The sequence below is a fragment of the Rhopalosiphum padi genome, chromosome 2 (genome assembly GCF_020882245.1).
Source record: "Rhopalosiphum padi isolate XX-2018 chromosome 2, ASM2088224v1, whole genome shotgun sequence".
In the NCBI taxonomy this organism is placed as follows: Eukaryota; Metazoa; Arthropoda; class Insecta; order Hemiptera; family Aphididae; genus Rhopalosiphum; species Rhopalosiphum padi.
In genome coordinates this window covers 73,850,898-73,863,605 of record NC_083598.1, presented here as the reverse complement: position 1 = coordinate 73,863,605, position 12,708 = coordinate 73,850,898, and the positions used below count along the sequence as shown (strand labels likewise).

At 25.9% G+C, this 12,708-nt stretch overlaps 1 protein-coding gene and 1 pseudogene across 2 annotated transcripts; one reads left to right on the top strand and one right to left on the bottom strand.

Moving 5' to 3' along the window:
* The first annotated feature begins 1,240 nt into the window (after window positions 1–1,240).
* On the top strand, window positions 1,241–6,436 carry LOC132922750 (fatty acyl-CoA reductase wat-like). 2 transcript variants are annotated; one of them, XM_060986432.1, is made up of 9 exons: window positions 1,241–1,587; window positions 2,931–3,100; window positions 3,416–3,664; window positions 4,272–4,399; window positions 4,489–4,598; window positions 4,789–4,978; window positions 5,049–5,309; window positions 5,585–5,842; window positions 5,943–6,436. In XM_060986432.1, the coding sequence occupies exons 2-9, from the start codon at window positions 3,086–3,088 to the stop codon at window positions 6,031–6,033; spliced, it is 1,302 nt and encodes a 433-aa protein (XP_060842415.1). In that variant the 5' UTR covers window positions 1,241–1,587; window positions 2,931–3,085; the 3' UTR covers window positions 6,034–6,436. The 2 variants fall into 2 exon arrangements, with proteins under 2 accessions (XP_060842415.1, XP_060842414.1); XM_060986431.1 differs by lacking the exon at window positions 1,241–1,587 and having other exon boundaries at window positions 2,653–3,100.
* A 2,164-nt stretch (window positions 6,437–8,600) lies between these two features.
* On the bottom strand, window positions 8,601–11,122 carry LOC132919066 (uncharacterized; annotated as a pseudogene).
* Window positions 11,123–12,708: the final 1,586 nt, after the last annotated feature.

Genomic DNA, 12,708 nt, shown 5'->3' with positions numbered 1-12,708 from the left:
GCTTGCCACTCAATGACATATGACATTAATTTTATTTAATTATAGTCTGTACAAATAAACCGCTTATCTTTTGATAGCTCAAAATTTGAACATTCAACGGTGTTAGATACATTTTTTGGGTTCTTAAACAATTTTTACTGCTTCTAGTACATTAACTCTAATAAAATTATTTAAAACATACATCTTTACGTTTTTCAAATTATAAGATTGATTGTTTGTTTTAAACATACGAGTATTTGTAGGTAAATAAATTTTTAAACAACAAAAATAATATATCAAAATTAATAATATTTTCAGTTTTCATTCTTGCTGCACATTTTTAATGTCACAAACGAAGTATAGGTACCTACTCGCATCGTCATATATAAATTAATACAATGCTTTAAAGTGGAACTAAATGTTCAACGTACTATATAGTAATAATAATATGTACGTTAAAATTCATAAAAAAAATAGCCTTATTAATGAAGTACTTTTTAAATATAGGTTACCTGATAGTGGTTTCACCAGTAAATACAAATTTAAAAAAATGAAAAAAGTATGAAACAAAAGTCTAACATACGTTTTAACTATGATAAGCAATATGGACTCTTTTCTTAAAGATTCAAAACTTTTACATAATATATTACTATTTTATGAAGAAAAACAAATTACTTAGCATAAATGTATAGTTGCTATCACTAAATTATTGCAAGAGTAATCACTATTCCTGATTCAATTTAGCCGGTATTTCAAAAGTATAACACTTAAATTATTATAGATAGGTACTAGCACTATTATTTATTAATATTTACATTAATATCAGTTAATATTTAGTATAAAAATCAGCGTTATGTTATAATATAAAATATATAGATATTATCTACACTATAAATATTAGTCATTTCTACTAAAGTTATATTATATTTTATGTATTTGACCCCACTAAGTGTAATAATAGATTATTTGCTGTGTTATTACCTATAATTCAATCAAAAAAATACTATTTTAATTATAAGTTCTTAATTAAATCATATTCGTAATTTCAACTTAAACTAATATTATAGCTGCTATATTATGACTATTTATAAATTATAGTTAATAGTGTGTTACTAATTAAAGTAAAATAAATTACTATAAAAATCCATAGCAATATATTTATATGATTATATAAAGTGCTATGAAAGAATAAATACATTTAAAGAATCTGTGTTGACCTCTAATCAAACTTTTAGAAATGACATATTTTAAAGCGGGGGCTCAGTAGAACCAACAATCGCCATTTTTAATGGCGATACGTAAAAGAGAAAAAACAATTCGCGTTTTAATAAGTTTAGAATCGATATATCAACAGTGTGGAGGCGTGACTGCAGTGTAACGATTTTATTATTGTTGTATTTAAATAAACAAAAAAAAAAAATTTAATGAGTATTACAGAAACATTTCAGAACGGGATGGTTTTCGTTACCGGATGTACGGGGTTTCTGGGGAAATTACCAACAGAAAAAATTCTTAAGGACGTGTGACGTGAAGAATATTGCGATTCTTGTTAGAGGTAAAAATGGTTTAACTGCCAATCAAAGAGCGGAAAATATGTTTAAACAATCTGTAAGTAATTTTTTTGTTTTTAATAATAATTTTTTGAAAAATTAAATTAATAAACATTATCTATAACTGACTACTAATTAGAATAGGTAAATAACTGTATAATTATCGAATTTAATACCATACTATATTATAGCGGTTACAAAAGATAAGCACAATTTATTTCGTTCAAAAATATTTTCAATTGAATACGATAATAAAGGCGTATTACTTTCTTTGTCTCCAAAAAACAATTCATATGATTTGAAAGTATATAATTTAATATCTGTTATACAAATTTTATTAATTTTAATAAAACCTTGGGCATGTAAATGATTCTTGACCAATGGTCATTCAGTTGACTTGTGAACACCCAGAATGTTACCATGAATCAACAATATAAGAAAATTAATTTTGTTTTATTTAATGAGACCAAATGTTTCATAATTGAAATTTTCACTCGGTAAAAAAGTTTAAATTTTTAATACAAAGTCTTTCATAGGTTATAACTATTATAAGATATATGAACTCTTTTCGTGAAGATTCAAAACTTTTACATAATATATTACTATGTTATGAAGAAAAACAAACTACTTAGCATAAATGTATAGGGTGCTATCACTAAATTATTGCAAGAGTAATCACTATTCCTGATTCAATTTAGCCGGTATTTCAAAAGTATCACACTTAAATTATTATAGATAGGTACTAGCACTATTATTTAGTAATATTTACATTAATATTAGTTAATATTTAGTATAAAAATCAGCATTATGTTATAATATAAAATGTATAGATATTATCGACACAAAAAATATTAATTATTTCTACTAAAGTTATTTCAAGTTATATTATATTTTATGTATTTGACCCCACTAAGTGTAATAATAGATTATTTGCTGTGTTATTACCTATAATTCAATCAAATATATACTATTTAAATTATAAGTGTTTAATTAAATCATATTCATAATTTCAACTTAAACTATATTATAGATGCTATATTATGACTATTTATAAATTATAGTTATTAGTGTGTTACTAAATAAAGTAAAATAAATTACTATAAAAATCCATAGCAATATATTTATATATATATAAAGTGCTATGAAAGAATAAATACATTTATAGGATCTGTATTGACCTCCAATCAAAATTGTAAAAAAATGACATATTTTAAAGTGGGGGCTCATTAGAACTAACAATCGCCATTATTAACGGCGATACATAAAAGAGAAAAACCAATTCACGTTTTAATAAGTTTAGAATCGATATATCAACAGTTTGGAGGCGTGAATGTAGTGTAATGATTTTAATATTGTCGTATTTAATTAAACTAGAAAATATAATTTAAATGAGTATTACAGAAACATTTCAAAACGGGACGATTTTCGTTACCGGATGTACGGGGTTTCTGGGGAAAATACTCATAGAAAAATTGCTAAGGACATGTGACGTGAAGAATATTGCGATTCTCGTTAGAGATAAAAATAGTTTAACTGCCAGTCAAAGAGTGGAAAATATGTTTAAACAATCTGTAAGTAATTTTTTGTTTTTAATAATAATTTTTTGAAAAATTAAATTAATAAACATAATAACAATAGATAAACACAATTTATTTCGTTCAAAAATATTTTCAATTGAATACAATAATAATTGCATATTTGTTTCATAGTTTCTAAAAAAACCTAAATGTGTATTAAAACAATTCATATTGACAGTATATAAATTAAGATCAATTACACATATTGTATTTTGGTTAACATAATATTTTCTAACAATATAATAGCATTTTTAAAATAATTAATACTAAACAAGACTATATTTATCATTGATTATTCTGTGTTTTAAGATATTTGATGGCCTTAGAATTGAAAAACCTGACTTTGTGACCAAGATAAAAATAATTGATGGACATTTAGAAGAAAACTTATTAGGAATTTCAACAGAAAATCGTGATTGGTTGATAAAAAATGTGAATTTCGTTTTTCATTGTGCTGCTACAGTCAAATTTAATGAAGCTCTCCAGGTAGCAACAAAGATAAACATTCAAGGAACAGAAAATACATTAGCACTAGCAACGGACATGAATAATCTTAAGGTAATAGAAAATATATAATGTTATAGATCATTAATTATAATTATTATTTTTTTTTTTCTTAAATTTTACCATTGGGCTGTAAAAATGGTTTTCAACAATGATGGTATCGTAATTATATTGTAGCAAATTGAATCAATTTGGTACTTTAAAGAATTAAAAGTAAAAAATTCACAATATTTTTTAATAATCATTAAAAAAAAATAAAGAAATCAGGTATTTTTATGTAAATCCAGTTTTTAATAAAACCAATTTTTTTTTTTTATTTAACTTGGTAACAAACATTTAAGAATTTTACAAAGCGTTTAAAATCTAATGTAATTTTAAAAGTAAAATTAATGACTTTTATAGCTTTATAAAAATGTTTCCTTTTATACACTGACAGTCCTTTTTAACTCAAAATTGTTTTTTGTTTAAAGTATTGTAGTAAAATTTAACACAACCATTACTGTGACCTACTCGACATTTGACGTACAACAAAACGGTGTCCACTTGCTTACCTACTGTACTTTAGATAATTATCATCTAGCTCACAATTTTATTATTAATATTAATATTCAATATTATGGATTACTTTTTGATTCATTTCATAATGTACTATTTATGTTAGGGTTTTGTGTATGTATCAACCGCTTATTCACACTGCCCGAGAAATGAAATTAAAGAAGAATTCTATCCCGTTCCAATAACGGTCAAAAAATTAAAACAATTAATTATACTAGATGAAAATATTGACAAGTAAAAAATTGTATTTTTCATTTTTCATTTTTCATTTCTTATTATTTTTATTTTCCTAGTATTTAATTTAAATATTCTGTGGTAAATAGCGTTTTGGAAGATTGGCCTAATACATACACTTTTACTAAAGCACTCACCGAAAATATGATATTAACGAACGAAAACCAATTACCGATTTCAATATTTCGTCCATCAATCGGTAAGGATTTCATGTTTATAGTTTGAAAATTCTGGACTTATAAGAACTTTATGTTTAATTTCATTTGTTAATTGTATTTTTTAACTATTAGCTATTTAGCTATAGTTTATTTTATGTGTTAATAATGTAAATATTTTGTATGAAATGCATAACTGAAAATATTAAACTATGATAAATTATAACATTATAGTAGTTTGCACGCAATCTGAACCAGAACCAGGTTGGTTTGATAGTATGCAAGGAATAGCTGCTCTAATTACTTCAGTCATCGTTGGATTTGTAAGAGCATTACCAATTTCAACGAATAAAAAAGCAGATTTTGTCCCAGTTGATTACTCTGCCAATGCACTAATTAGTGTAATGTGGGATACGGTCATAAGGTAAAATATTTCCTTATTTAGAAATATATTTACAGCGTCATCATCTTCGTTTTATTTCGATTTGCTGTAGATATAAAAATAGTGATGAAAAAAACAATGAACCAAAAATCTATAATTACGTGTCTAGTTTTGACAGTCCCTTACTTCTGGGCACGTTCCTTAACTATGTTTATGAAACTTACTATGAGGTGCCTCCGTTACAATCAATATGGTATATATGTTGTGTGTATTCAGCAAATCGTTGGATCATTAGTATTATGAGGTTTTTATTACACCGAGTACCTTCTGCGCTTGTAGATTTGTCATTATTTATTTGTGGCAAAAATCCAAAGTAAGTAATGTATCTAATAATCGTACTGTTCAAGATCAGGATCTCCGTTAACAATGATTTATGATTTTTTTTATCCATTTCTATTTTCTATTACAATGTAGTGATTTTTAATTGGTCACTATTTTTAAATTCTTTGTTCATGCCGATTTTTTTTTAGATCAGACTTATTACAGTACCTATCTACTTATTTATTCAAATCGTATACTATCACTGATTACCAAAAATCTTAACACTTTTAAAGATGTATAACTATTTAAATATATTTATACTTTTAGCATGTTGAAAATGTATGCGAAAACAGAAAAATTAACGGATACGCTTAGTGTGTTTACTACAAATGAGTGGAAATTTGATAATAGTAATACCCGAAAATTATGGACGTTACTAAGTCAAGAGGATCGCAAGAAGTTTCACTTCAATTTCGAAGGATTTGATTGGAGGCTCTATACACGAAATATAGTTTTTGGGGTTAGGAAACATATTCTACATGAAGACTTAAATAACATAACAAAAGCATTATCAAAACATCGAAAGTATGTAGGAGTTTTTTCATTTTGAATGTTCTATTATTATTATTATTATTATTATTATTATTATATTTTGTAGTTACGTACATCTTATTATTGTTTCCAGGTTATTTTGGTTGCATCAGTTGTGCATTTGTTTTTTTATTTACATCGTATTACAAGTATGTTGGATGTTTGTGGTACTACTACCATTGTAGATCCAAGAATAATGCGCTTAAAGAACTGCTCTCGTCAACTATTGTTGTGATCATATTTTTTTTTTATTATCATTATTATTATTATCATTATTTTATTATATCGTCAATCAAATATTAATATTCTCAAATCATATTTCAATACCTATTCATGTACCTATACACAACAACAACATTATCTATACCTATACAATTTATAAATCATCATTTTTGTCTATTTGTTACTAAACGTATATCTAACTTTTTAACTAAGTGTAAATAGTTTTGATGTATAACAGGGGCAGCGCGTGAGCCGCAAGTGGCCACCCCTGATATATAACTTAAAACGAGCAATTTCCTATTAGATTTTAATACAAAATATGCATTTTTGTGATGTTATAAAAAATATATTATTTAAAAAATTGGATTTGTTTGTATTTTTATTTTAAGCTTTTTATATACTCTGTTAATTGATACTCTACATAAAAATTATTGTTTAATATTCGAATATTTTTTTAGGATAATTTGCAATTAAATCTTACAGTACATTTTTTAAGACAAATGGTAAAATCATAAATATAATTTAGAAGATTTGTATTTGTAGTTGGTAAATATTGGTTAGCATCAATTGTTTTTTTTTTAATTGAAATTTAACAGTTCATTTTTGACAAGAAGTAATCACTTCACATGATCATGTTATATTATGTAACTAATGACTAATAAGTAGAGCTAAGATTTCTATGCAGTAAAAAATTTTAAAATATGTAAAAACATTTTGTTTTTTTTAATATTAGTTAATATTATTACATGCTACTATTAAATTATGTTTTTAAAATTTTCAAATGTGAACGAAGGTTTAAATTGGATAAAACTGCTTTCCACATCACACGATGCTGTTGGAGCATAATTAAATGATGAGATTTGTCCCGGATTTAAAGTAATATTAACATATTTTTCTTCCGTTTTATATTCACGATTTATAATTTTACACCATTTTTAAAAATGTTTTGAATCCTTTATTCTTCTTTAGTTATACGCGTATTTAAGTAAATTTAGACAAACAGAGTAGTGGACAAACATTTTGCAGGGTAACCCCATACTAGGTATCACTCCACTCCGCGCATCAAAACTTTAAATACTTATAACTCATAAACTACTCGCCCTAAATTAAATTTTTATGTATCAAAATACTCAAAAAATTAATCTGCTTTGGAATATGAAATTAATACTATGTTGTCATTCAAAAAAAGTAATAAACTTAAAAAAATATAAGGATAAAATATATTTAAAAATATTATTTTTTAATAAAAACGTGGATTTTTTAACAACTAGAAACAATGTAAAAAAATATTTTCAAAAACATCAATACTTTTTGAAATAATGAGTGGTTCATGATAAAAGAATCAGCCTGTATATATTATATTATTATGTCAGGGTTTGGAACCTTCTTGATTTTTACGGTTTCGGTTCCAATTCGGTTCTTCAAAAAAAAAAAAATTGGTACCGGTTCTTAAAATTGTAGAATTAATGTTCCGGTTTTGTACCGGTAAATACCGTTATTTAGAGGTGTATTTTTTTTTAATAAAAAAAAATGATTACCAACATCATAAATATTATATAAAATTATAATTGTCTTAACTCTTAACGGGTTAGATATTATGTTGTTCAGTGTTCACTAGTTTATACTTTATATTTCATTATAGAGGACGTCATACCCGCATGTTTTGTCTCCGTAAAATCACAAATTTGTGTTTAGCGGAATTAATTTTATGTTGTTAACTATTATTATTATATAACCTAAGTATACTACACATTCGTCCGTGAAACGGTTTTTACTGATTTTCATACATGACTTCGGGCATATACGCGTAAACGATTTAAACACATATTATTGACACATTTTGAATCATCGTTACACACCCGATCAGATCACTGTAGACGATAATTTCAGACGGACACATCAATTGATATCCGAAGCGCGTGTCGGACTTGATCTGTATAAATTGGCATTAGACTAAAACAGCCGAATGAAACTTGCAATCGTAAATTATAATTTTATATCACGATGTTAGTAGCTTCAAATAAATGTACGTCGATTGATATCACGGTACTGTGGTGAAGGCAAACTTATGTGCATCATAGACACTCGTAAATTTAACGTACAGATAAAATAATGAGCGTTCGTGATCAACAGACTTGCTGTATAGTGAAACTACGCTCTACCTACGATATAAATTATTAACTATAAAATAAAATACACGGACAATATGTGGGTGGTTGATTTAAAAATAATATTATAATTCGGTAAATTGATAGATCTCCGTAAAAGTGAATTATTTAAATCTCATATAATTATGTTAATTATGTTATTTTTTCGGTGCTTGGATTATGCGCAAGTAGTGAAGTATAACAAAAATTCATTTTAGAAAATGTTAAAATTCTTTTAACTTTTAAAATTTAAAGTAATTTATAAGATTAGAAGTCATAACTATTATACTGATTAATGATTATAATATGCTCTACTATAACGTCTATAACCAGTAATAATTTATGTAACTATTACAAAATACAAATTACTTATTACGAAAAAAATATGTTTTAATAATATATTATTATAATATATAAGCTCTTATAGTCGTTTAAATACAAATCCTTACTTGTGGTAAATGAGGTGATCATATAAACATATTCGAGATTAGAGGCGATAATGGTCATTTTGAACGTCAAAAAAACTAAAAAATGATTATATATTATTAATAAGTTTATTATTTTTGTCTAATGAATATGTTTGATATGTTACATCAAACCCAAGTCATCTTACGTATGTACTAACATTTATTTCCCTTAACGTTTTCAGAAAGTCCTTATTTTGATTTTGACAATACGCTCGATGCCATCGTAGCTCCTAAAAATAATTCGTTATCTATTATTATAGTAAGTTGTTCTTTTCACATAAAAACCGATTTTTGATAATAAAATAAAACATAATTAGATTTTATTAGTTATATAGTTAAATCATTGTGCTCGAAAGTCGAATTGAGAAAATTATAGAAGAAGACAGAGAAATATGTCGTTATATGGAATATTCACGTTACATAAAAGTAGATGTTTTTATGCAAAATACAATTTCTTATATACCTACGTTTGTTTTCAAATTAAACGTCAAGAAACCATACCCAAATCATTCTGCATATAGCAGTAGTAAAAAGATTTTAAAACATAATTCGAGTCCAGTCTCTTCTGATGGCATAAACAATATGAATGATATTACTGTGTTGTGAATTACCGTTTTGCGACATACAATTTGTTATATCAAATAAACTAAACTAAAAATCTAAATGTATAATAAGTATCGATAATTACCTATGTAAAATCACATTTGTAAAAAAAGATGTTGTAACCAATAGATCATCTGATGATTATCTAACAGAAAAGAGGTGAGGGATGTACTTTAGAATAAAAAGAAGAAATATGCAAAAAAGAAAAGTAAGAACAAAGCTCTACCCCATGTAGCCCCTTCCCCCTTTTTCATTGTAATTATACAAGCACTAACCTATATAATATATATATACTAAAACCACAGAATAGATTAAATCTATACTGTGCTAAAATGCCAAAGAGATGCATAATATTATTACAATATATATATAAATATATCTGATGTTCAAATGGAGATAACATAAATGTCTATAATATAATTGGTCCATATGCAATGCTTTTTTGGGTCTACTTTTGATACAAATTATAAATTATAATACACTATATTATATTTATATATTCTACCTACCTAACACAATAACCCATAATATTATTATTAATTTTTTTATATTTTTCCCAGGTTGGTGCTAAGCGTAACTAGTTTTTAATTCTGGATCTAACCACATATTAAGATCCTGTTAGAAGTTTCATCATAGTTACATCTTAAAAGGTTAAAATAATAGCATAATTAATTTGATAACTTAAATTTGAGTAAGTAACACTTTTTAGTTAAAAATAGTCTTGTCAATTACAATGCTAAACATTATAAAGTCTGTGAAAGCATGTTTCCCAGAGTTTAGACCTTCAAAGTTGTTGTTAGATGCACAATGGTTTGTTAATAATGTTCTTAATACCAATGTGGTAATGTTATTCTGTGATCTTCCTCCACTCTGCTGTAATCTACTGATCTAAAATTAAAAATAAATTTGAATGAGTGTTTTATTATGGTAATTTTTAATAATTGGATTTGTAATTTAATTAATACCATTAGTTGTCGTGAAGCAGACAATTGAAATTTTTTCTCAATATCAAACACTTCAGTTACAGATTTAGCAGGTAGAATGAAATATTCAGAACATTTTTGTCTGATTGTTGATTAGGGATTAGATTCTCCATTGCTCATGATCAATGTTATCAATAATTTATTAGTTACCTGTTGACCTCATACAATTTGTTGAACTAATAAAATTTGCTAATAGTATAGTAGTATGAGACAAGTCCATGGCGGCACGTCTTCGGATGATGAAGGCTGATTTTGGTTCATTATCTACAAAATAAAATATTAATATTTAACACATATCTATAAAGCATGACGTTTTTGCTTATGCAGAAGAAAATATACCTTTATAATGAAATTCATTATAATTTTCAAACATTGGTGGTGATAAGCAATTGCCAGAATTTGTATCTGTTTGAAGCTTATCTACAATAAATTTGGTATTAACTGACAAGTCAATAAGCAATAAGTTTATGACATAAATTTAAATACCTTGAACTAGTAAATCCATTTGCGTCAAATTGTTTAAATTATTATCATTATTATATTTCTGTTTCTATGGAATTGGAGTGGTAAAAATTGATGTAACTTTGTTGAATACTGGAGTTGTAAAACTAGCTGTGTATTTTGAATTCTGAATCAAGTAGTTCCAGGGTGAAAATTTGAATATTCCATAATTTTTTTTTGTAAAACTGGAGTTGTGTTAATATTAGGTAATTTGGTTATCTCATAAGAATCATCTAATAAAATACATATTTTATTCAAACAGAAAATGAAATAAATAATAAGTGACCTAGCACTTCCTTCTTAAAAAAAAACCATACCAAGGAATTTTATCAAATTAGGTGGTTCTGGCATAGTTCTGAATCTGAATTCATTTTCCGAGTATTTGGTTTCATCTTACATTTTCCACAACCCCGGTTTTCAATATTCAAGCTTTTAGCGTCATCATTAATGTCATATTTTTGCTATTTACTTCTAGCCTCCTCAGTCCTCGTATGTTTCTATAATTAAAATATATTAGGTATTGATAAATAAAATATAATTTATATTAACAAACCAAATTGTTTAAATATTTCACAAGGATATTGAAACCATGTTTCTTCATCTGGTAAAACAGCTAACTTTATCTTTGTTGCTTTAAATTTTTGTGGTGGTTGAAAAATAAAGACATATTGCTGTAATTTTGTACCCATATGTTAGGCAAAATAGCAACCATTGGTGCATTTTTTTTATTAAACTGTAATTAACAAAAAAATAAATATTTTCTTTTGCGTTGGACATTATGACTAAAACATAAAACAAGAATTAACATTTACTGAAATTAATATTTATAATTCACAATATAAAATTTAGTTTTATCAATATAAAATTGAAATTACTGCAAATTTGCCTAAACTATTTAAAGGAAATTTTATTGCCTTTTGAGAAACTGATTTAAGTGAAATAACATTAAATTTAACTGATAAATTGCTACACAAATAAATTCCAATACTATTATAGATGGTATACAAATCATATACTGTTTCAAATGTATAACAAATTAAACTGATTACTGAGTCATTTTGTATTATGGATTTGATTACTAAAATTGAGCCATCAAAGCTTACGCAGCAATTATTAGTTAAATCTGTTTTTAAAACAAATTTTTCAGTTTCTACTTTTTTAAACTGTTGTCCACATATACTATTCAATAATATTCCACTAGTTATTTTGGTAACCTTAGGATATATTTATTGTTTAAATTAATACCTTCAACATTTGCTTAACGGTTTTCAAATTCACGATTATGTAGTTGAGTAAGAATTTAACTTTTTAATTTACATTCAAATGCTTGAAAGCGTTTTCAAAAGTAAAAGCACTGAAGTTATCTAATACACCATAAACACAACAATTGTCTACCAAGTGTATTAGACTATGGACATTGTAGGAAACATGTTCCTCTCCGTATAAATCACTGAATATTGTTCCACCTTCCACACACAATTTCAATAAATCTTCAGCATAATTAATCAATGATGGCATGTATAAAGAAAAAGCTAAGATTCGCATAGCTACAAGTAACATCATAAAATGTAAAAATATGTCTTAAATTAAAGACATTCCTACGTTTTTCAAAACAACTGGTATGTATAAGATATAAAAGGAAAAGTCTAATCTGCGTTTCTTTCCAATAAGGGAGTTCGTTCAATGACCTAGGCTTTCTAGGAAACTCACAAAGAACGAATTTAGCAGTTGTACATAAATTGGTAAAAACATTTCAAATCGTGAAACCTGAAAATCGAACATTAATATTACCTAGTGTGTTAGGGCGGCCTAATGAGCTGTGAAAGTATGAAGTTGGACCAGATTTCCATAAATTAAGAACTTCTCTCACAAAAACTCATATAATATTATTATCTGCACTTCTGCAGTAATAACATTGATAAAAAATTGATAGTGAG

What these genes read in the sequence shown, in the direction of transcription:
- LOC132922750 (XM_060986431.1), top strand. Translation starts at nt 2,918, where the DNA reads ATGAGTATTACAGAAACATTTCAAAACGGGACGATTTTCGTTACCGGA. An exon ending in CTAGATGAAAATATTGACAA is followed by an intron (nt 4,400 to 4,488) that starts GTAAAAAATTGT and finishes TGTGGTAAATAG; the next exon opens with CGTTTTGGAAGATTGGCCTA. An exon ending in GCATTATCAAAACATCGAAA is followed by an intron (nt 5,843 to 5,942) that starts GTATGTAGGAGT and finishes TATTGTTTCCAG; the next exon opens with GTTATTTTGGTTGCATCAGT.